Below are 25,972 nucleotides of genomic sequence, written 5' to 3' on the forward strand. Positions count from 1 at the left end.
CAGCAGTTCTTCTTTTCTTTAGGACTGTGATTCTTTTGGAAATATCCCTAGGAGGAGTGAATTACACCCAAGTCAATCAGAAAGGGTCTGACTATAAAAATCCAGATAATTTGTGTGGGAGACGGAACAAAATTCTACCTGAGAAGGGAAAGTAGGAGGTGGATAGGGAAAACCAATCTTTTAAACAGCCTTAAGCATGGGGGACTAGCTGGTAGTGTCTCATACACCCTCCTTTCTCATGTCTTCATCTGCCAGATGTCTTCTCATGATTTTGAGTGAACATTGTGTGCCTGTTCTTCTTTAAAAGGTTTATTACTTGCTCTTTTTTTTTTTTCTTTCTTTCTCTCATCACAGCTTTTAGGGCTTTTTTTGGTCTCTACCCAGTTTTCTACTGGTTTTGTCCCTCTTTTGAAACAGCTTTATACTTGGTTTGCCTCAGCCACATGCAGCCTGGCATTTCTGACTCTACAAGTACCCCGTGGTGCTCAGCAAATATGAAAATCATCCAGTGTGAGATGGAAGCCCAGAGCCATGTTCCTCTGGATTAGCACAATTATTACTTTTCTCAGTCTGCCTTCATTTGCATTTAAATCTGTACGCTACATCCTGCATGTTTAAGAAACTTTGCAACTTTTTATTTATATATGCACGGTGGCTACCTTAGAAGTTTACTTCTCTGTCACATTTGAAGCAAAAATTAGTTCAGAGCACTTAATCCAGAACTAAATGTACATATCTGTCTCTTCAGAGTAGTAATGCATTCAGGTTTAAGGTGCGCATATGATCCACTGTAGAGAGGAATAGTTTGCAAAATAAAGTTTTTAAATGCCCGCTGTCAAACCAAAAAGCTCTCTGCACACTTAGATCTAGAACAATTTGGCAGGGAGAAGTAATAAAAATTAGCAGGCAGCTCTGTTTGGGCAGGTGATTCCCTGTGTATACATTAAGTACCTGCTGGGTTATGCAGAAGGGTGAGTTCAGACAGATTCAGGAGGACAGAAATTGTTTCTGACAAGAAATACTTCTGTTTGGGAGCAAGGCAATATTCAAGTCTACCATCCTCTGCACCGTACAATGTTCAGCTAGAAATGCTGGTGGAGTGAATCTGCTGGGTGATCTCTGCTCTCTGTGTAAAGTGAGCTGGGGTTAGCGGGGAGCCATCCTGCACTGGGCACCACAGTGCCCTTTCCCGGCATGCCTGTTCCCAGAGGCTTCTTGTTCCTATGCAGCCACTTGCAGAGGGCTTGTGAAAAAGCTATCATCTCTAATTTTGAGGGATTTCTAGAGGAATTTTGAGGCCCCAGATAAATAGTTTTCAAGCAATTGAAAACCTGTAGGAAACCAACAAATTAATTGCATTTGCTATGAGCTTTAGTGGCATGATAAGAAGTGCTGTGCTCATCTTAAGCGAGTCTCCTCCTTCTCCCTCCTCTAGATGTGGTATCTCCAAATCAGGTACGTTTCTTAGGACTGATCCAGAGGGAACAGCATATGTTTTTCACCATTTGTCTCTTCCTTTTCAGAGGTGTTCATGGCCATTTCAATGGTCAGCGCCCATGGGCTTTGGCAGACGAGTGCATCCTGGACCTGATGGCCGAGCTGGTTGGTAGGTGTGAACTGCAGGGAAAAATATTTCTCTAGCAATGAAAACAAATTTGGTTTCTTTTAAGACTGGAAGTCCTGAAACTCTGTAACCAAAATTTAGTTTTAAAATAGTTTTTCTGACTGTCTTGTGCATGGACTAACACTTTAAGGCTGCAAATTATTTAAGAATTGAATGTATGCGATAATATATGAGCATATGCATATCATGAAACTAATTACAGCAAAGGGTTTCTTGGAGCATCATAAACCACTTGGTCTAACACATGAAGCCCTTTTAAAGGGCACTTGGCATTACAGGATTCTCAGTCTCTCTCCTAGAAGTAAACCAATGAACTTTCCCCTTTGAAAAATGATTTCTATCTAGACGTTTTCTGCTTTTCCTCCTTTCCTCGCCACTAAATCCAGCCTTATATTTGAGAACTGCTTATGTCAATGAAGCAGATAATTTGGGCAGGACCTGCTATTTGTAAGTTCCCATTACCCTGCTGTACCACTCGAGGAGTCTGCAGTTCTGCAGGACCTTGGCAGTAAATACATCTGGTTATTCCAGAGATTGAGAAGGAGCCCTGGAGACTTCTCCTGGTGAGTTTGCCAGCCATGAAAGCAGTCGTCTGAGTCTGAATGCAAATTTCCTCTGTCACCTCTTATTCTAACTTGTGTGTAGTTGCTGAAATAATCTTTCACTGGGATTTCCTTCAGAGCTGTTGCTGTCAGAAGGGGGAAGAGAAACGATTTTGGCAGGGTTTCTCACAGACCCTTTCTCTCCCCAACCATTACAGCCGTTGTCAAGGCTAGGTTAGTAGATTTTAGTGAGATTTGGCCAGTATTTCAATTTAGCTGTTGAATGCAACTGTCAATACTGACTGTCTGAAGTGAATTATCGTGTGTTCATTTGTGCCTTCACTAAGGAAGAATATTACGGTTAAGTTGACCTACTGCACGCTAGATATTGTCTCGTAATTTCTCCTCCAACTATAGACAAGAGTTCAATGAGAAAGTTATGGTTTTTCTCCTTCAAGAGAAGCAAATGGGGTCTGAACAATTGGAAACAGAGACATTAAGGAATGTTTCATGAAAAATTTATTTATATATTTATAAATAAATTCACTTCCTGACTTCTTCATGAAGTTTCCAAATTGCTCCAATAATAATGTCCAGCATTTTAGCTGAACAAATATAAGAAAATATTGTTATAGTTGGTCTAACCATGATGTAAGCACTAAGATAACATAAATATGAACGTGGCTAGGCTGGGGATCACTGGGCTATGTGGAGCGATCCCATCTGCAGAATGAAATAACCAAAATGCAGGTTGGTTGTTCTGATTTTGGAAGTTGCTATCATAGCACCTAGTATTGCTCAGGATGTTAAGAAATTACTTTTCTTGCTTTCATTACATTCAAGCTCAGTTCATTCATCTGTTAACTATCATAGAACATAAAAATGTAAGAATATAAAGGGGTGAAGGGTGTAAAAATGCTGAATGCAGCTGATTTAGGTATTTCTCTAGTTTGACCCATCTTTCCTGACAAGTGGACGTTCTCATTCTGGTAGGGTATTACTGGGAAGCTGCGGGCAGGTGGGGAAATGCGACCTGTCACACAACTAGCCCAATGCACAGTAAGGGCTTTGAAATTGGAAACCTTGAACTTAATTAACTGGTGGGTGGCGAATTATTCTTACGTCTTATGAGAATGGGAGAGTAGTCACACTACAGACTTACAGGCACTTGAATCAGTAAAGTAACAAGGTAGACTATTGATGCTCTTCACGTAACGAGGAAACAGAGCCAAGATCCTCCAAAGGGCAGCTTGAAGCACTTGAATTATCATCCTTCTCTGCACCACCTTCTGTGAATGTTTGCCACTGCTCTGTTTGCAAAACGTGGGCTCCCGTGAACTCCCCACAGGGTGTTGGGGCAGGCTGAGCCCTGACCTCCCGCCAGTGCCGGTGCCGGGATCAGTTTGGCCTCAGCTTTAGGTTAAGAGTTGCTGCAGAAAGCAGGGAGTCAGGCTGGGACTTCTTTTCCCTTAACCATCTGTCTTGCAGAGGCTGCCAGCTCAGTGTGTATTACAATATTTGTTTAACTAAAAGTATTCTGGGTGTAAGGAGAGGGAAATGAGAGCTTTGCTTAAACTTCACCTAATTTCTTACTAGCCTCTCCATTTTTTTTTTCTTTTGTTTTCCAAACTCTGTATGACACTGATGCTTTTTTTTTTTATCACAATGGCCAGACTATACTGAGCTTATTACAACTTTGTTCATTTTAAATGTATATTTTGAAGTTTTCTATAAAAAAATTATGATGGCCGAGGTCACCTTACCATTAAACTACTTTTGTTATCAAAATTCTTTGTTGGGAAGGGTTTCATCATTGTCTTGTTTTCCTCAGCAGTAAAGGGCTTGTCAACATTATCAGTTTGGAATTTGTTCTCTGGATTTTTTGGACTTTGTTTAATTGAACTATCAAATGTGGTCTGGGTTTAAATCTGGCCCTCAGATTCACATGCCAGCAGGGTTTTATTTATATAATATCCTCACAGCTTTTTTCAGGACCTAGGTGAGTGATTCTTAGAATGCAAATGAATTAATATTTCCCGAATGTTGGTTCCCAAATACTGGCTGCATCCAAATAAAATCTGATTTTTAAAATTGTAGGTAGTAGTGAAAAGGTTAAGAGAATAAATGCAGAAAAAATATTTTGTTAAAATGCTCTCTTCCAATGTGGTATTTATGATTAGGTACTGCTTTCCAGCAAGGTGTTATACTGAGTATGTACGAGTTGAGTGCATTCTGAATTTCCTTTTTTAGTGAATTTAATGTAAGAACATAAACAGAATTTTACCCTGTTTTTCATTCAATATTTAATATGTTATGGAGGAGGAGGAATTGTCATTTCTCACTCTAAGTAGTAGTAGTAAGTAAAAATTATTTGCTGAGATTTATTCAGGAATCGACTAAAGACTGTAAAATATCTTTGTCCGCTTAATGGTTTATAGTGCTATAACACCTTGCTTATTAAATGCAGTCACATTTTCTTGTTCAATGAAAGTTACAGTAGTAAATACATTGTGAAATGCAGAGTCAAGGTCAGTGGAGGCCAAAGCTTTTTTTCTATGCTCGCGCCGAGTGGCATAACGTGGTGACGGTAATCTTGGTTTCTCCTACCAGACTTTATTAAAACATTACAACCTTGGCAGGATCACCTTCTGATGGAACAAGATTAACTGTATGGCTGCTGCTGTACAATGTGCTCAAGCAGGTCTCTGTTGAGGGAAGAATGAATGCTTAGCAGATTTATAGTGACTTTGAGTGATAAGGATTATTTGAAATAACCAACCTGTTTTCAGAATTGGGGTCTTTAGCCTTTTTTTCAATCATTTTACAAAATGCTTTTTACTTACTCCGGTGAGAATCAGGCTCCCACTGCAGTCAGAGAGGAGAAGGATGGCAGTGTCTGCCTAACGCAATCATAATTGCCTCTGAAGTTGTACTTTGCAAATGCTGCTTCCTTTTATTAAAGAGGAGATTTATCAAGCAGAACATACAGGTTTTAGCCTGTCTTGGAGATATGGTATAAAGTTAGGAAATAAAGAAAGCAAACATAATTTTGTCTCCTGTGTGCCGGGTCTTTGAATATTGTAATAGGTTAATTGGATCACAGAAAGGTTGTTTTCTGAAACACAGTGCAGGTTATAGAGGATAACAGTTTTCCAATGACACGGATGAGGTTTGTTTTGCGGGCATGAAATTCAATAATGGAAAGCTTTTAATAAATATATAATTTACGGAAGACCAAGACTTACATGACAAATGTAGTGTCATATTTAATTTGGGATGCTAGCATGCAGCTAAAAGTGATCTACAGATTAACCGTTTCCTTTATACAGAAATGGTACAGCAGGCAGAAGATTGCTTGTGCAGAATTTGCTGTGAAAGCCACAGATTTCATGGAAGGAGCAGAGGGAGAAATAAGAACAATACCATTTCTTGATGCTATCCTTTTTTTCAGCCTCAAGAGTTCCATAGAAATATTAAGACTGCAAATAATACTGTTTTCAGCTGCAATCACTCTCTCTGGCTGTCTTCTGCATCTTCAATAGAACAGCCACAAGGTGACCTCTTCCAACAGCATGGAGCCTGCAGATGCAATGCTATCAGAGGGAAGAAAAGAAAGCAAAGGAGAGGAGTTTAAGTGAGGAAAAGAGCTAATTTTTCACTATGAAGAACTAGGTCTACTTATATTTCTTCCCACAAACCTGATGATGTCCCTGGTGTCTGAAGGAGGGAACTTATTCATGACATCTCTTTTTTTTTTTTCCTCCTGGCTCATCCCCTGGACGGGTTCTCCCGAGTCACTGGCAACTACTGGGAAATATTTCTGTCCAATACTTGGAGATTTCAGCAACACACAGAAAGGCCCTCGAATACCTCAGTCAGAATGATTCTTCGATTTTTTTGCCTGCTGGGCAAGGATTTATGAATAAACCCTTCCTAATTACAGATTTCCATGTTCTTTGGCTATATTTGCTTGTATTGAGTTCAACCCACAGTTATGTCTTTTTCCTAAGTAACTGACTGGCAAAGTAACAACTCCATGAACCTAAACTCTGTGGGATATGGTGGGAATGTCTCAGTGCTCTTGCTGCCTTTCCCCCGTGTTGGTTGGGACCTTGTGTGCCCTCCAAGGCAGGGACAGGAGAAAGCCAGGATTCACTTCTCCTTTTCATGTGACTCCCCTTAACCTTTTTACCCCAACATAATGTTTTCCTTTCTTCTTTATCGATCTCAAGGGTGGCTGTTGCCCTCCCTGCCTGCTTACACTTGTCTTCACCCCTCCCTGCCTGCAACCTCTTTCCACCTTCGGCCAACTCTACTTCTGCGGTGATGACTAGGGCAAGACGCACGAGCCCATCTTCCAGCTGAAGAAGACTCTCAAAGCACTGATTTGTGTCAAGGGTGAATTACTGCTTTTCAACAACAGACATCAGGCAAAACAGAAATAAACAGGAATTGATTTTCTCCATATCTCTAGTGGCGTCCTGCCCAACACGTAGTCCCTTGTCCTGCCTAAAACCTTTCACCAGTGGATGATAAGGGTTCAAGAATTTGCTACTAAATACTTTGTAATAACAGTTAGTTGTTACTTCATTAGCTCTGCTCATGATTAGCTGTTGTCAAAAAGCATGTTATTAGCCTCCTTGGATCTATGTAGGTATGTTTTTTACCTTGTGAAGTTGCCACATTAATGTTGGGTTTAACCTAAGCCAGCAACAAAGCACCACACAGCTGCTCGCTCACTCCCCCAGTGGGAGGAGGGAGAGAATCAGAAGAGCAAAAGTAAGAAAACTCGTGGGTTGAGATAAGAACAGTTTAATAATTGAAAATTAATAGTAATAATGATAAATTGTTATGAAAAGAAAATCAACACGAGAGAGAGAGAGAGAGAGAAACAAAACCCAGGAAAAACAAGTGATGCAACCACTTACCACCCGCTGACCGATGCCCAGCACGTCCCCGAGCAGTGGTCGTTGCCTCCCGGCCAGCAGCCCCCAGTTTCTATACTGAGCATGACGTCATACGGTATGGCATAGCCCTTGGGCCAGGCTGGGCCAGCTGTCCTCGCTGTGCCCCCTCCCAGCCTCTTGTGCACCTGGCAGAGCATGGGAAGCTGAAAAGTCCTTGCCCACCATAAGCACTACTTAGCAACAACTGAAACATCAGGGTGTTATCAACATTATTCTCATCCTAAATCCAAAACACAGCGTTACTGGGAAGAAAATTAACTCCATCCCAGCTGAAACCAGGACAATTAATAATGGTCTCTTATATTCAATAGGCCACTTTGCTTGTTTTTTTTTTTTTTTTTTATTAGGGATGAGATTTAGCTTGACGTTACAGTAACCACTTACAATAGATGATTTTCTCAATATATTTTCTGACTTGCTTTACATATAAACTTATGACAAGAATAAGTCTGCAAGCCTTTCTTTTCATGTAGTCTTCTGACCTGATTTTTGTCTGAGGTATTAATGATAATAAATCCACCAGTGGTTTGCCAGGAAATGGAAATACTTCATTGGTTTTTGTTTTCTGCGGCTGACCTGAAAAAATAAATATTTTCCTGCCAGTGTGGTGTAATGAGTCAGACAAGAAATCTTCTTACTTCACTGTGATGACACCTCAAACATTTGTTTACTTTCCAGTGTTTAGAGAGACATTGACTGAAAACATACTTTTGCTTTCTCAACACTGTAGGAGATTTCTCTGAAATTATAAAGAAAATATCTAACCAGTTTTTTTTTATTATTATTATTTCAGGAGCCCAAAGACATGAAGTAGCCTTAATGAATGGGCTAACTGTTAACTTACACCTCCAGATGGTATGTCTTTACGATATTTATTTGATGTTGTGTTGACAAATATTTTATTCCTTTCTTTGTAAATGTAAGCAAAGTGTTTTCTGAGGACCTCAGAAAGAGCACTGGACGATAGCCTAGCTTCTCTTAAGCCTTGGGAGTTGTATCTTGAATGATGCTTTGGCTTGTGCAAGACCTGGCTCCACTTAAGCAGAAAAGCTGGACAGAGAAATATTTTCAAAGGCTCTGTAGGGGAAGTTTGAGCTGTTCTCACATGTGCTGCATGTCAGTCCTCAGAGAGGAGATCTTATTATTTAAGAAACATTTACAAATAACTTCTCAAATTTGAATTTCACAGCAAACTTCAAAGTTTAAGAAACAAGAGTTCAACTGTGAGCAAGACAAAACTGTAATTTCAGTCAAGCTTAAACTGCAGTTGCATGCAAGAGATGGCATTTTGAGTTATGCTGTTTTATATACCCTCTAAAACATGGTAAAACCTCCGATTTTGATTTTTACAACATGGTGGCCATAGATGTGGCTTCTTTATGAGCAGGTCTCTCTGCTGTTGCATATAGCCTGTCTTTCGTTCTCTAGTATTGCCAAAGATTTTGTTCAGCTGAATGAAGATGTGAAGATTCATTTTGTGTGGTTGACACCAAAATATTTATCACTTGGATCCACTCCTCTGTAACATGTCTCTGACCTTTGTTAAATTAAGAAGCCTGAAGCAGGGAAAGAGTTGGCTAAGTGCAAGCCAATTAGGTACAGTGCAGCCAGACTCATGCCAAACTGCTTGGGTACACAGCCCATGCTGAGCTCTGTATAACCAATGCTGGCGTGAACAGGAGGGCTTGTAAGTCATCTTGTGGTCCTCTCAGTGTGGTGGCAAGCCCAGCTTGCCTCCATGCAAGGAGCTGAGAAGGAAAGGCCATTCATCTAAAGATGCTGAGATGAGGTCTTTGCAGAAGGCTTAGCCCCTTGGTTAGGTTTGTTTCAGAGGAGGGGATGATTTAATAACTAATATTTTAGGGCAGGAATGGAAATCCAATTCCTTTGCACTGTTTGTTACTCTTCAGCCGCTGCTTTTGCTTGTGGGATGGAGCTGGGCAAAATCCCCACTTCCCTGGCTGCAGTCAAAGCTTTGCCCTTGATTCCTGTAAGCGCAAGTTTTCACTGCTGGATTTTTGAGGCCTTTGTTATGGATATATGAAATACAGTATTATAGTGCTTTCCTACTTTGATAAATGTTATATGGACAAAGAAATATTTGTAATTTCTGGGGGATTCTCTGTAGTCTGCATGAAAGTAAAGCAGTCTTCATTAAGTTATATACTAGGAGCATCTCTCTCATCTCTGCTTAGATACATTTCAACATATCTTTTTGGTTTTTTATTCTTAACAGCTATCTTTCTTTAAGCCTACTCCAAGACGCTATAAAATTCTTCTAGAAGCCAGAGCCTTTCCCTCTGACCATGTAAGAAATTAATATTTCACCGTATTTGTATTATTAATCATATTTTTCCAAAGAATATCAGTAGCCTGATTTGAATATTTATTAGCTCATCTTGTCCAAGTAACATTACAATAAAAAAATCTGTCAGAAGCTTTTGAGCTCAGCATGTTTTACAGATCGTAGCTTTATTCCTTTTGTTCAAATAAAAAATGTTACATGAGGAAAAGATTGAATGGGTACATTGATTTATTAGTCTTTTTAAAGACATTGAGCAAACTACTGGCCTAAATCAACTGAAGTTGTAAATGTTTTATTAATTCTTGTTGCTGTTTTACTTTATGAAACCAAATCAATACAAACTCACAACATTAACACTTATATATCCCCAGACAGAGATGGAAATGTTTGTTCTTAACACTTCAGATTACTAGTTCAAACATAATTTGTCTGCTATAAAATAGAAGACAATAGCCTGTGCATCACAGCTTAGAGCAAATTAATCTTTGGGTTTGTGGCCCACTACTACTTTATCATCAGCTCCGTAAACTCATGGAAATTGATAACAATTTTGATCTCTAAGGTGAGATAAAAATGACTCAAGCTACTAACAGGTTTATTTGTAACGGAGATAGCGGCACAGATGGGTATAAACCTCAAATTGCCTTTATTCTAAGTAATGTTCATACTAATCCCACGTTTGTTCCAGGTGCACTTGTACATTTGGACTCCATCTTCTTAAATTTCTACAGCACTGCAGTAATAACCTGTGCAATTGCCATCACTTCAGTCCCTGTCATGTAATTTTAAAAGATTTTATAGAATTATTTGATGATTTTTATGCTATCTCCAGAACCATTATTTATTGATAAAATCAGTGGGTAGGATTTTCAAAATAGCCTGAGAGTTCAGAGCTCTCATTTCCTCCCAGCTGTGCAGCAAATCTAAGACGTGAGAATAGCATGGGAGAGCATATATGTGCTGGCCAAACCTCATTTGCATTGACAGCAGTGCATATGTGACAGCCTGGGATTTAACATGTGCTACCAAGCAAAGTGAGTACCTGGGGCCCCTGGAGAGGCGATGTTCAGTCTTCTCCGTGGCTGTTATCTGTGCAGGCCTTGCTTGCTGGAATCTGATAAAAGCACATCCTCCACCACTTTTCCACTCTCATTCTGCTCCATGAACTTATCCTGTAGGATCTAGGCTTTGACTTTATCCTTGCTGTTTGATGATATGAATTAAATTCTAGTCTTTTTCAAACCAAAGGAAATCTAGACAGTTTTCAGTGGAGTTGGATTAGGCTTTCAAGTGTTAATTTTAGTCAAAGGCAGGCATCTGAATTTTTTTTTCTGAAGTTCTGATGTGTTTTTCTTTTAGTTGTTTTATCATGTAATTGTGCTAACATGTTCTGCATGGAAATCTCTTCCAGTACACTGTTGAGTCCCAACTTCGACTTCACGGACTTGATGTGGAGAAATGCATGCTCATGATGCAGCCACGGGAGGTTGGTGAGAAATGTGTCCGTTCTGCTTGCTACTGCTAAGGGCAGAAGTATATTTCATAGGAGAGTAGTCATACGTTCTCACATATTCTAGTGTCTGCCTGCAGAAGTTATAATCTCTTCCTACTAATGCTTTTAGGTAAAATTTATGAATTGTGTATTCTGTTTCTGTGGATATTTTTTGGTATTAGGACCCATTTTATAATCGTCTGGTTCAACCAGCGCGTTTGCCTTATAGAAAAAAATATGTTATTTTCCCTGTTTTTCCTGTTCGTAAAACCTGACAGCATCCTGAGAGAACTGCGAAATATAGTAGCTCATTGGGAAACCCCAATGTCCTTTTAATGTCCTAAGGTAAAAGATTGCCATAACATGAACAGCAGCAGTCTATGTATCAGCACAGAGTAAGGGAAAGGTCTGCTTTGAGTAATATGCAATTCAGATCAATTTGAAAGACTGCCTTGCTTCACTTTTGCAGTATTAAGAACTTTGCCACCTAACTATAAACTGATGGTGACCTTTTGCTTCTGAAATCTGAGTCATCTTGTGAGTAAAGAGCCCGCTCCTGAACGCTTGATAGATTTGCAAAGATTGTTGAGATAATAACAGTTACTTGCAATTCAACAATCTTGCCCAAGCTCTTTTCAGTAACAAGTCTAATTTAATTCTAGGTTTTCACTGTCTAATTGATCCCTAGGTGGTGGTATGTTTTACATGATCCCTTGCTAGGAAGACAGGAGGAGGATGGGGCAGTAATTTTCCTATATAGAATCAAGAATGAGTTTGGGTTTTTTGGTTGAAATTCCTCTATGTTTAATGACTCTAGGTTTGGGGATTTTTGTACTTTTGATGATGTGAGACTTATTGTTTTTGAAATATAAATATGGTAGGTTTATAATAGCTTCCTGTGGGATACGAAGTTTATCAGAAAAGTACACAGTGAAACAGATAGACAACTTGCAAGTCTTGTGGGTGTCACAATTTTCAGATGCCCCATAAAAATCATTATATATGCTGTTTGCACCAGGATTTTTTTTTACTGTAAATTAAAACTGTCTGAAATATTAAAGAGTATGAAGCATGCTAGCATATGAAGTGAATAGACTTTTTATAACTGGCACCTTCAAGATAAGTTTGCTAACGATTCTTCTTTTTTTTTGAGGTAACTTACTCATTAGGCTACTTCATAGCACTACCTTTGTATATCATTACCATGCTAAGGATTTGCTTTTGATCTCCTTATGCAAGCAGCACAGCTCATGGTAAAATATAGATTATGAAATAAAAAATGACAGTTTCATTACTGCCAGAGTTGATGTAAAATGTGTGCTTTAACTTTGTTTTAGGGGGAGGAGACCTTGAGGATTGAAGATATCCTTGCTGTAATTGAGAAGGAAGGGGACTCTATTGCTGTCATTCTGTTCAGTGGGGTGCAGTACTACACGGGACAGCTGTTTGACATCCCTAGAATAACAAAGGCTGGCCAAGAAAAGGTAGGATTGCTCCAGACCCATCCTTTTAACACCAATCTTAGATCAGTTTTCCTTGTGAAATATTTTTAATTTCTACTTTTTGTGGAACAAAACAGAGCACATGTGGAAACCTGTGGGGCTCTGCTAAAAAGTAAAAGCACTCTGTGCCAAGATCCTTTGGGGGCTGTGTGCTGCATGAAGAAATAGCCCTGCGAGAGCAATCTTGCAGGTGTGACTTAAACTATATGGAGAGATAATTCATGACTATTAACTTCCACAGGACTTTTCTTGAAGGATAGAATTTCAAGAGGTTCAGTGGAGAAGGAGGAGGAGGTAATCACAGCTCTAATCTTTCTTTAAAAGTTAGTTTGCGTTAGATTTTTGCTTTTTGGAAGACTTTCACGATTTTCCTCCTTTACCGCAGCCACGCTGTGGCAGTTTTTGCCCCCAACAGGCAGAGAAGTGAGCTCCCTATGCAGCCAGCAGTGTTCAGACTCAGCTGATCAGTTTTTTGAAGACAGGCGCGATGTGGAGCACATCAACGTCACAAGAGGACTGTATTTTAGTGATGACTCAGCCTTTCGGAGCTTGCAGGCAGTGTGCTCTGTGGACATAGCTGTAAAACTTCTTTAACCATCTCAATTGCCTCAGGAATCCCGGAGAAAATAGTTTTTAATTAAGTCTTCTTATCAACAGGAGGTCACCAGACTTTCCGTAGGGGCAGTCTTTTACTGGATGTACCTTATCTCATACAAGATTAAACCACTCAAGGATAAACTTATTTAGTATCACTGGATTTTGGCAAACCAGCTAACTATTTATATTTGATGTTTTAACTCTCTGGAGAGGTTCCTGGCTCACATCAGGCTATACATCTTCTGTTTCTGTAGGTTTGGCAGTGGAAATTTTTCTGGAGGTCAGGGAATAAGTTATGCTGCTGGAAAGTGATGGTAAAGTCTCCCCTGGGAGAGCACAGCAGGTGTGAAAGCTAGTGCAGGGCCCGTGGGATATAGAAAGGGAATGTTCTCACAGAGCAGCACCTGGCAACAAAATTGGTCCTGAACACCGTACAAAACAAGACTGACTTCTGACACAGATGCAGAAAGCCAAGGAAGAAAGAAATAGGGGGAGTCAGCTGCAGGGGGAAACGGGTCTGTGTATTAGCTCCATGTAGCTCTAAAAGCAACACCTTCATGGTGCCTTCCTTGAGGGTCTTCCAGTACTTTGCTGATCACAAATAACCAACAGACTATGTGGAAATGTTTGAAAGGGAGGATAGGTTATTAATAAGATGATGCCACCCGCTGCTCTGCTCGCTCTCACTCCTGGTGACAGCAAAGCCTTTGTTCAGCCACCAACGCCTATGTGCCTACAGTGCTTCTTTCCTGAAATCTGCTCTGTGATGTGTCTGAAAGGTGTCTGAGAGAGAATTCTTTCTTTTCTACTGTAAATATGAACAACCTGGCAAAAGCCTATCACTTTACCACCACTCTAAAAGTGCTCTCTGGACTGTGGGGCACATGCTTGGATGAGTGGAAGTGATGCAGTTTCACTGAAAGCTATGAACTACCCCAAAGTGGCTGAGAGCCTGTGTTCTGGGGAAGAGTAGTCACTGATAGCTTATTATATGGAGCAAAAATGGATTTGATATTTATATTATCTGAGGAGATAACCAGGACTTGGTAGAGAGAGCTTAAAATTTCTATAAGGCAATGCAAATAATATTGACTTGGGGGTATGTACTTCCACATGGCTATACACAGCAACACGGCACACTTTATATGGAGACTGTATCATGTTACTGAAGAGGAGAGCAATTTCTGACAGCACTTCAGTACTCCAGCAGGCACAGATAGATGTCAAAGACCTGTTTCCACCTGCTTGCCTGTTAGAAATGCCATAATGTAGAAGTGAATCTCTTCTTCCAGAGATATTTCAAAAGGGGAAAAAAAATTTAATTACCAGCCTCTTTGTGGTTAGTGAGTAGGACTGGGACCCAGGTAGATTCATGACCTAAAATGCCATTAGTGTATTTAAGAAGAAAAAGTAATTCAGCCTGAAGAACTCCTTGAGTACCCGTAAGGCTTGAAAAGCATGAGCCAGCCCTTCTTTTATCTCCCTACTGTCAGATACACTCAGCTCAGTGTCCTTATGGATTCTGCCCACTGAGTTAAGTGATGTTTATATGTTTATACAAAACCACTATGTAACATACTGTTACCCCACACTTAAACATCTGCATATGGCAAATATTTACTTGAACAGCTATTAAATCAGCGATTCATGAAGAGTTTGCTGCCTTAATATTGATAAGAGTTAGTTCTATATTCTGATGCTTCTCTTAGTCTCGGTGCTTCTGGTTACCAAAAAGCCCGAAATATTGCATCTTCAAAAGCAATTGGCTCCTCTCCTTTTTCCCAGGTCAGAGCTGATATTAGGGACTGCTGTTAGGTTAGAGGAGAACAAAAAACCAACTGCTGAACAAAAGTCATTAGCGTCTATGTAATGTGTACAGGCTTAATTTCCGTTTGGTGGCATCCAACCAGTCCCTCTCCCTAGGCTGACAAGATTTCAGGACAGTAAGTGTGTGGACTTAAAGACCATATCTCCTTCAAGAGCTCCTGCACCTGATGAAACCTGCAGTGGTTAGAACGATTGTCTTATTTGTGACATATTATCACAGAAAGGTTGGAAGTCCTTTAAAATGTATATTAAAAGAGGATAAGGCTGAGAAGTCATGTTCATAGCAAAAATGCAAGGCTCCTGTTCCTGGTGGTGAGGGGTAGCGAATGACCCCATGCTCCTGAAAAGAAAATAGGTTGGGGAGAGCTGTCAAGCAAGCAAGTCAGAAGGGGAAAATACAAGGTGGAAGTGTCATTTGAGAAGAGGAAAAAACCACTTGTCAGCCAGTGTAGCAGAGAGAAAAGTCCTACACAGATGGTCTTAATAATTCTTTTAATGTACAATTGAAATAAAATCCTGCAGCGTTGTGCCCTATCAGGGCTTGGCTAGAGATTTGAGCTGCAAGCTCTGGAGGTCTGGAAAATGTCCTAGGATTCTTGAGGTCAATCATTTATGAATTAAGTTACTGATTTCCTTTTACATTTTTTAAGCCAATTTTCTAAGTTCTCTACGTACGTTAAGATTCCTCCCAGAGTGAAAGCTCTGCACATAGACAGCTTCATTAAGTCATTAAATATTAAATGAACTAAATTAAGCTTGAAAAATTACCTCAGGCTATTTTTCCATCTTAGGTCTCTCAGATAAATCAAAATTACTACGTATTGTGCAAGAGACTCATCAGCAGGCTGAAGAGGATATAACAGTTTTCCTTGTTTCATACTTTTGAGCTTTCTCTGGAGGATGGAGGGGGTTGAGTCACTTTATTCTTCTACAAGCAAAGAAATGGCTGACTTTTAGGAGACTGTAGCTTTCAAATACAATTTTCATTTCGTAAGTTATATGGTACTTTCCACTGACTCTGTACCGTATGTAAAGTATTTTAATCTCTTGAGTCCCAGTAGGAAGAGATTTAAGATCCTTCATCTTCATTTCTTTTCCTGTCTCTCTTTCTAAATGTCCCAGCTTTGCTGGTGTGAAGCTGTCATTTCTCTCCCTCTCTCCAAATGTCATTGTCCATGCTGAGTTGTTACCTGCTGGTTATCAGCAGCTACCCAGACACTTTGCAGAAATGACTTTTAGATGTTAGAATAAAACGGAAGAGGCAGGGGAGAACACATGTCCTCTTCTTCACCCAGAGCAGATGGAGAGCTCTGTTTTCCCCCTAGTCTGGGGAAGCGACGGTCCCACGCAGTCCTTGTTCTGCGTGGCTTGTGCAGGGAGAACTGTTTCAGTTTGTTTTACTTTTTCCCATGCAATCTGTGTGGCTAAACATTTGCTGTTTGTGCGACTCGAGTGCCAGACACCTCCCCCGGGAAAGCAAACCAGCTCCACCCATCTTGCAGATGAGGACTTGAACAAAATGGTGAGTGGGTGTTTCCGAGATGATGCAGGAAACCTGCCAGCACCGAACCCAGATTTTCACGCTATGCCTCATTAGTAAGTTAAATAGTGCACAGTAGGATTTACCAACCAATTTCAAAGTGTTGGGGAGCTGTTAAAGCAGTTCAGGAAGAGGACCCATGGGTGGCATGTCGGTGGCCGTCCCATTTGCGGGCTATGACCCCACGGTGTGGGTGCAAGCTGGTCTATTCCAGTCAGTGTCAGCGCCCAGGGAAGTTTGTGCATGTTGAGGTTACAGGTATAGATATGGCTATGGAGCCTCGTTATACTACTGTGACTGCAAGGGCATCCAACCTGCTGGTGTCCTAAGGAGTTTTGTCCTACTTCCCATCTACTGTCTTTTTGTAATTTGTCATCTTGTGCTTGAACATAATTTTTTATACAGTTTAGCATTTACTGACAAGGAAAGGACAACTGATTGTAACACAAGACTTACCATAGAATTAAATTTCTTACAGGGTTTTTTTTTAATGAGCAACTACCAGGTTTTCATTTTAATTTTGTTAATGTACTGCCAGACACATACGTTCTGCAAAACTCTCAGCATATCGTGTTATTCCTGGTTTCCACTGCAACCAATGAATGTCTCATATCAGTTCTTCAAAAAAGTTTGTATGGGACATATGTACAAAGGGATACCTGTAAATGTTTAAATCCAGTCAACTGAAGTTTTGAAGTTAATGCCTTAAAACCCTATGAAAACTGTCTTGTTCAATAGCAGATTTGCTTTAGTTTGCTGTAGCTTATTCCTCTGAACCAAGGCCATTTTATCTCTGAATGAGAGTGCTTCAGCTTCTCTGTATCAGCTTCACCATTTCAGTTGATTTGTCTTAACTCACTTCTGAGTGTCCCTGTGAAGACAAGCCACCAAGGGTGTGAAGGCTAGACTATTTATTGGAACTTTGGTTCTGTTTAAGAGCAAATGTACAGATCATGCAAAAGCTATGGCAGTGAGTTTTCTTCCCATCATTTTGGAGCGACTTGTCAAGCTGATAACTTCACTAACACCTCCATTAAAATGTGTGTCACGTCTTCTTAAAATGCCACTTCATTCAAATTGTTATGTAGTTTATACAGAAGATTAAATATATCAAAGTACCATTTAAATAATTTAGCTAAGGCTCCCTTCATGCAAGAAACAGCAAGAGATTCTTAAAAAAACCCTTTGTTTTATTATTGGACGTTGATTTTTCTGAAGCCTGTGCTCTCACTCTTATTCCTACCATGCTGCTTGCAAGCTGGCTGTTTGTGTTTTAAAAGCAAAATGCAAAATAACATTTCATTTGTAGTCCAGGCACAAAAGGTAGTTTTATTTCTCTGCGCTTAAATAAGTAGCAAAGCTTGGAAGAACTTTTTAGTTTAAAAATGCTGCCATCCAGTGGTTATTTTGTGTGTAAAACTGCTACTTTTTGACCTATATATCTGTGGTCCTTATATGTTTGTTCCCACCCGCCCCCCCCCCAGTGCCCTGTGCAAATTGTGGTTATGACAAATACAACACTTTTCACAGAGAAATGACAGAATGCTTTTGTAACTTTTTAGGGACAAGTACAAAAGTCCTTAAAGATCAATGTGTTGCACAGGCTGCTATCTCACCCATTTGGATTCCCAAAGAGCGAGATCCTCATAGTTTAAATATCAGGGAGACCTTAAATATAAGTATATAGTGGAACGCAATTGTTCATGAGTGACTGGCATCATATGTACATTACTGTTTTGTCTCTGCCTAGAGCTTGTGATGCCATACAACAGTCTGAAATTATGCATTTGTTCTGAATACTTATTTCAAGTGATTCCACTTTACTGCATGAGAAAAAAATTGGGAATCTAAACCATTATGCAAGCATCCTTGAAGACAAGCCCACAAAACAATTAATGATTTCTACATGTATCTATGGTATAGAAAATTTGTTTTTAGTAACAACTCAAAACAGATGGGACTTGATGGCATGCCTATATAGAGAGCAAGTAAAGCTCTAAAGATATTTTTTTCAAAATAATTTTATAGTGATGATTATCTTGATAAGCAATATATTAATTATCTCTTTCCTGCAGGGTTGCTTTGTTGGATTTGACCTGGCTCATGCTGTTGGGAATGTAGAGCTTCATTTGCATGACTGGGGAGTAGATTTTGCCTGCTGGTGCTCCTACAAGGTAAAATAGATTAATTGTTTGAGACTATTTTCCATAATGTCACTTATATGATGGGTCAGCAACCATGTCAGATGAATAAGAACTGTACCTGAACTGTTGATCAAGACTTGGCTGAATCTTTGAACCAGCCACAACGTGGAGATGGACAGTGGCTTTCTCACAAGAGGTTCCAGAAGATAAGAGTGGCAATGACCTGCAAGGTCTTGTGGATGTGAGGTGGATGCTAGTGGTGGTTAAACATCTGCTCTGAAGCACACTCTGCTCTGTGGCCACATTATTAGAGGCTCTTCTCTTATTTCCCACACTGGGAAGGTCTTGCGGCTATAGGATTTTCTTAAGTGGTCCCTAAATAGTAGAATACTCTTGCCTAAACTTAAACAATTTCAGATCATAGGACAAGGTATCTTTAGTTCCTTTGACTTCTCTTGAGATTAAGAATAGACAGATATAGTCAGATGAATTGTTTGATGACTTTGCTATATGTATTATGACATGGGACTGTTTCAGCCGTACTTCAGTTTTCTAGCCTTTTGTCTCTTACATTTCAAATATCATATGCAAGCCAAGACAGATATTTTTAGAACTAATCTGAAAAAATATATTTGCTTTTACCTACATCAGCACTTTGAGACAAATGCTAAGATCTCCAGTTAGAAACCACTAGAAATGTTAAAATTGGTCTGTTTTATAGAGCTGGGTGAGGGAAGGAAAGATATACTTTACAGATAATGAGCACAATGTTTACATGTTGATTTATTCTTTGCAGTATTTAAATTCTGGAGCAGGAGGCCTCGCTGGTGCCTATATTCATGAGAAGCATTCCCAGAGTATTAAACCAGCGTAAGTATGTTTCTATACTCAAATAAAAGGTGCTGTGAAGTCTAAATGGGAAAATATCTTCCCTTTTAGTTGAGATCTGAAAGTGAGAAAGTTTATAGATTCCTAGTCAGAGACTATAGACGTGTATATCTATGTATATATGTATGTATATATATACAGATGCAGAAGAAATTCCTTGCTTAAAAAAAAACTTAATTGGGCTAATATTCTTTACTGACTTATTGCATCAATGAAAAGGGTAGCACAAGTTTAGATAATTTGGTTATCTTCGTTACCTCAGATGGGTTGTTTTATGTTAATTTTAGTAAATTTTCAAATTGTTAACATACATGCTCACATCTTAAATGCATTTCCTCCTTGAAGTCTGCTACCAGTTCTAAACAAAATATAATCATAAAAGAGAATGCTTATAATATATAAAAAAGTAACCTAAATCATGCCTATGAGACCGTTTAATGTAAAGAGAATATTTAACATCTTCCTTTAAAAACGGATTTTTTAAAATCATTGAAGTCTTTGGTTGGTGAACAAAATCAAAGACAATTTCAATTCTGTGTCTAATAGCTCTTTAATACTGGCATGTTTTCATTAAAATTATATCCACTGGTAAAGCTAGGAAGCATTACATGGAGATCTGTGTTCTCAAAGACTGTATAATCCATGAAAAGCTGTGCTATCAACTGAGGTTAGCTGCATTAAAAAAAAAATACCTGTTATTTAAAATGTTATATGACTGTACTCTATGTATGTATATTAAGAACAGTAAGATTAATACTTTTAATGCACTGACAAATGTAAACATTTCTTTCTGGCTATAATGCTTGGAGAAATTGCTGTCACTTACTTTTATTTTAGCTTGAAGAAGGCAAACTAAATCAGGTTTCAGAGAGAAATAATATTATAATAAGCAGCTTCACTGCACTATGTGCTGGTTTCAGACTGTCTAGACTCCCAGGAGATAACAAAATAACACTGATAAGTTCTTCTCAGTCACCCGTAACAGAAAACTCATTAGGATGACATATGACCTGTCGACCCTCACATGTGAACACTGGCAAAATATTCCAAATATCTGGATATTTCTGTGGAAAGTTTTTTTTCTGCTTCCCCATTAGCCAGGTGGAGGCATTGCTGTCATGGCCAAACCTCTGGACCTTGGTTGTGGGGAGCTGGGAAGATGCTGAGCTGTGAAAAAATGTGGGCCAGCTAGAAATCACAGAATAGCAATAGGATGAATGAATAAAACTCAAGGACTTTGAGTCTTTCCTCCTTGATGAAATTTTGAAACTTCTGTGAGAGTACTAGCTCGGTATTGTAGGTAAGAGCTTAAATTAGTTTTTCCTGAACCAGCTTCTTCATACATAGTCATTAACTTGTGTACTGAATCTGGATACTGAATGTTTTAAATACAATTGCCTATATGAAATAGTTTTTTCAGCCTGGGGCCCAATTAAGGGTATAATTCCAAACTTCCTGCCTAGACCCTTTGCGTTATTTAGTCATAGTTATTTCATATTTCCTAAGATTTGATAATCACTCATCAAATTATTTGTAGTTAATATGCCCCGGTTGCATTACTCTTCTTTCTTTTCCGCATCAACCAGCCATTTCAGGTCTCAAATAAGGCAGTGAGACAAAGGAGAATTTGTCTATGTCAAAGTATTCAATTTTATAGCTGATTTAAATGCAGAGCAATTTGCTGTATGTTGTACAATCAAACAGAGTGGAATTTAACTGTTCTGGAAGTTGCAGGTTTTATGTTGTATCTAAAAAGTCTTTGGCTGTCATCTGAATCAAGGATGACACCCAGTGGCCAGACAACTTCATTCAAAAACAGAAACATCAAACACACTGTTTCTTTGCATCTCAGCCCACACATAAGCAGATAATTAAATTCCAATCCAGCTGATATCCTTTTGTCATTTAAACTGTATGAAATATTGTTTTTAAATCATGGCCAATATTATTCAAGTCATTTTACCCACCTATATAGATTTCTTTAATTTGTCTCATCCTTCCTATTTTCTGCAAGATATTGACTAGGTAGTTATTTTTATATCAAAATAATGTATTGTATTTTAATATAAAAAAGTATGTTCTGACCATAATTCAGAGAGGCAGACCCAGAACATTTGCCAAGCGCCTTTGCCTGTTACTGACTGAGGCTGGGGCAAAAAGGACTTAGATACTTATTGAAAATTAAACAGCTCAATCCAAAATTTTAATTTTAAACCCTGAAGCCCAGCTACTGCCCATCACCAAAGGCATTTAAGTATTTTGTTTTAACTTCCCTTAATTCCAAAAGTTTGCTTTTTTCTATGCCCAGAACCTTGCTAATAAAAGCAGTGTAAGCAAATAGGCGCTCACATTGTAGCTATGCACAGTTTCAGAAATTGGGTTGCCCTTCAGCTGCTCCCCACAGGCGCTGCTCCATCCAGCGCTTGCTCCCTGGACAACAAAACACTTATTTGCTGCTGCTTTCTTTTAAAATGCAACTTGAGAAAGAGTTGTTAATTTATTTAATAACCTTACCACCAGCAGCTAGGACCATGCTGAAACTGCTTTCTGCTTTGAGTCTGCAGACTGAGGTTGTGGCAGCCTAACTGCAAACCTATGCAACCCAAAACTCTTATTATTCAGTAATATCATGTCACACCCCAGCAGACAAACGGCAACACCAATCCCACTTCTCTTCTTTATGGATGTGCAAGCTTCCCACAAGAGTTTTATAAGTTGGTAATTCACCAACTTGGAAAGGGATTTATGCCGAAGACCAAAGTTTGATCCTTAGGTCTGACGGTTGGAAGATGGAGGCTACAGACAATACAGACCTGTATGTCCCCTTGTTTTGTGTCACTGCAAACATCATCCTGCCCTCCTTGGCTTAACTAGAGAGAGTTCTCTAATTCACTGCAAGGGCCATGGGTCTAAAAGTTACATGTTGTAACCATCCTAATTAACACCTGGACCCAAGTATGTTGTATAGTCCTTTGCTAGTCTTTTATCTTTCTTCCTAGAGCAGTAAAACTGAATCAATCTGACATATATGGGTCCAATATAACCTTATTCTCTCATGATCTCACCTTCTTTGAAGTCTCTTTTAATACTCAAATAGCTTTTTTAATACCTGCTCTATATATCACAATGCAATATATTCTTGGCTAATTGTGCTAGAGTGATTTCTGTATGGGAAGGTTTCAAATAAAAAAAGACCTGGACAGAGCAGAGGTATGAAACTGGTCAGTGCAGGCTGAACCTGTGCCACTAAGTTTCCACATAAATGCAGTTATGTTGTGGAGGGGCAGTTTCCAAGACACAGAGAGCACTAAGGTGACCTACTAATACTGAAATTTTGCTTACCTAGCTTTTTGGACTCCAGAAAAGTTTGGGTTTTTTTCTTTTTTTCTTTTTTCTTCCCCTGTTTCTCGATTTCTCCATTTATGAAAAGAAGGATAACTAAAATCTACCAAGCAAATTAGCTATAATGAAATGTGAATATTTGTGAGCACCCGGGAAAGAAAGTACAGGAGAAGTCAGGTGTTCACAGCAGAGCATCTGCAGCTGTAAATGTGCGGTGAGTTCAGCTCTGCTGTCAGCTGGCATAAGGGACAGGAGGGGACAAACTCGCAGGGTCCTGAGATAGGACAAGAAAAAAAGTCCTAGTCAAATCCCTGTAAGAAAAAGTAAGGCACAATTTAAAAAGATGAAAGAGAAACAAATGTATGTAAAGCAGCCAGGAGAATAATAATAAGCCTTAGCAGAGGATTAAATGAAAATTGTACACAGTCTAGTGTTTAAAATGAAAGGATATATCAAGACTTAACTTTAGCACAGACTAGCAGCAGGTAGAGTTTAAAAATAAAAGGTTTGTGTGATGTGAAGAAATGCTGTATGTGCAGGAAGCAGCTGCTGTCCAAAGAGCATGTCAGCTTTTACTATAGGATAAAAAAAAGTATCAAAGAACAAAAAAAACAAAAAGGTAACTATTTCATACCAGCTTTGAGAAACATGAGGTATCTTCAGACAAGTTCTTCATAGACAGAGGTGAGATATCAACCCTTTCTCTTAGATCACTTTCCTTTTTGGCATCTTGATTCCAATGAAAATGCCAGAGCACAAATGGCTTCTTGCTGCTTTGTTATAGAGTGCTGCATGGCTTTTTGGTATGTGAACTTTTACCCTGGCATGAGATAAACAAAAATATGCTCTTCCAGCTCCATACCTCTCCCCCTTCCCATTTTTCCCAGGTGCTCTGCGTCCCCACCCTGCTCCAGTGCAGATCCTCTCTGTCCAGTTTTGCAAGAGGTTGCTCAACCCTTTTCAGGGTTGGTAGCTCCAGATGAGTTTTTCTTTAGTTATTTTCTTGACCTATGAGGAGATACCACATTATTCCTTTTTTTTTTTTAATTAGAGCCACATAATCCCCAAACTAAATAGCTGATGCTTCTCTGAAACTGCTGAAAATAATGTAGCTTTGGAGCAATGTGAGTTGGGAGCAAAGGACAGTCATAAAAAGATTGGGAAGGTTGTTTTATGTCTACTGTATTGGAAAGAACTAAAGCTGCTCTCATTTAAAATGCTTCTAGGAATAATAGACTAAGATGGTCCAACTGTCACTGACTCTTGGAGTCTATCAGCTCGGAGTATCTCAGCACTACTGAAAGTTTTAGCAGAACAGAGCACCCTGGCCCGGCCAAGGAGGGGATCTGGAGAAGCAATGTAGAGACTTCCAGGGAGCTGCGCTGAACGCAGCAAGGTGGAAAGTCAGTAGTCACAGATGGAAGTGTACAGGCTACTGTTTGCAAAAAGATTTGTCACTGCTCCTAGTGGACTCCAATTGTGGACTAATGTATGGATAAACTATTTGTGGAGCACAACACGTGTGCCCCGAGAGCATAAAGTATCCCGTACTGAGGTAGAAATGAACTGATTCTTTGCCAAGGAGATGAGAGCAATTTAGCTCCTTGAGCTAATTTAGAAACCAAAAGTTAAAACCTCCCTTGGGAAGAGGCTGTTTAGGAATAAAGGCACTGGCTAATTAGGCTTAATTGCATTGTCTTGGGACAAGTGATTTATTAGGCCAATCTAGACCCATGATGGGCCTGCAGGGGTGTGTTCTCGGATTCACCAACTGAATGGCAAATATCCAAGAGCATTTTTTAACTTTGGAGTGAGTCCCTGGGAGAAAAAAAGAGAGAGGTTAATGTGCGCTCACATCATCTATTCCCTTTCTCATTTCTTCAGTTCTGTACATCCCTTTATGTGGCTCCCATGATTGTCTCCTTGTTCTCTGTCAAACATTTTCTCTCTATGTTCCTTCAAAACCTCCCTTGTAATTAAGCTGTATCTTCAAGCAATCTTGCTTCTTTTCTCATTATAAATAATCTTCTCGTTCTTTCCTTCCTGAAGGTCTTCCCCTATGTTTTGCTATCTTTGCCCTGGTTACATTTTAAGGTGTTTGAGAGAGGAGCTGTATGCCTCCTTGTAAACTCATGAGACTACGTAGGAGTAAATGTGCTGTATATCAAGTCTGCATCACCTATAGGATAGTTGGAGTGAGTGTGAAAATAATGTGCTGTTTTCATTCCCTGTGTGTATTCCTGTGCTACCTAGACACTTACTCTTAGTTTTGAAAACTGAAACCTTAAAATGGAGCATGTGGAAAATCAGAGACATGATTCCTGTCAAATTTCTCAAATATATAAAGTAGTGCTTTTAAAAAGCATGGTGCTGGACGGATTCCTGTGTTTCATGCCTGTTATCAAGGCATCAAAAAGCTGGGATAAGTGGAGATAAACAAGAAAACAAAAGCACTTGGATTCTGTGACTCATATCTTCTCCAAAATAGTATTTATAACATAGGTGTCTTTGGCTGTAGACATCTGCAGATATCTTGGGGGCAGATTTGAGGATTTTATGTATGTTTAAATCTTTGCCTGACACCTTGCTCTTTCTTTTGTGCAAAACTCTACCAACAAAATGAAGAAATGTCATTTAAAGCATGATGCTTGTCACAGCATTTTTTTTTTTAATAATTTTTGTTTTAAGGCTGAGGCTGGTCAAATTCTTGCAGTAGATCTTTAATGGTATTAATTCTTCGGCAATCACTCACTAAACCAGTGAGTTTGCATGTTAGATATGAGCAGACTCAAATTTCTCGTGCATCTCTCCTTCTGGACCACGCTGATGGGACATACACCGCTTAGTTTACTCTGCCGTGGTCCTTTCCCTCTCCCAGCCTTGGAAACAAGAGGGAGGTGTCTGTGTTCCTTGTGGTTTCCCATCTGCCGCCTCTAGCTTTTCTCATCAGATGGTGTAAGACACAACTGCTTCAACACATGAAAGGAACCCAACAGGCTTAGCCTTATGGAAAGGTGAATGTAGCCTGGGGGCAACTGTTGCATCCCCTTTAACTAGCAAGGAAGAGATCCTGGGGCTCTCCTCAGAGTCTGTATGGTTGCTGTGATTTCCCACCACCCCCCGCTCCCCCTTCAAAGGACATGTGTTTTTAGCTGCCTGCTCTTTGTGCCTCAGTTCTCCACTTTGAGACAGGTAGTTTTGA

The 25,972-nt window shown here is 39.4% G+C and overlaps 1 protein-coding gene across 10 annotated transcripts in view; it reads left to right on the plus strand.

The window, feature by feature from the left end:
• Positions 1-25,972, plus strand: part of KYNU (kynureninase) — a 63,503-nt gene that overhangs the window by 19,242 nt on the left and 18,289 nt on the right. For all 10 annotated transcript variants that reach the window (XM_009461783.2, XM_087731903.1, XM_087731899.1 and 7 more), the window contains 7 exons: positions 1,524-1,606; positions 7,927-7,988; positions 9,370-9,441; positions 10,850-10,924; positions 12,268-12,414; positions 18,472-18,570; positions 19,337-19,410. In XM_009461783.2, coding sequence (XP_009460058.1) covers positions 1,524-1,606; positions 7,927-7,988; positions 9,370-9,441; positions 10,850-10,924; positions 12,268-12,414; positions 18,472-18,570; positions 19,337-19,410 — 612 coding nt within the window. The remainder of the gene's footprint in view (positions 1-1,523; positions 1,607-7,926; positions 7,989-9,369; positions 9,442-10,849; positions 10,925-12,267; positions 12,415-18,471; positions 18,571-19,336; positions 19,411-25,972) is intronic.

Source organism: Nipponia nippon, unplaced genomic scaffold (genome assembly GCF_047370975.1).
Source record: "Nipponia nippon isolate SJK-2023a ecotype South Korea unplaced genomic scaffold, ASM4737097v1 scaffold_5, whole genome shotgun sequence".
NCBI lineage: Eukaryota > Metazoa > Chordata > Aves > Pelecaniformes > Threskiornithidae > Nipponia > Nipponia nippon.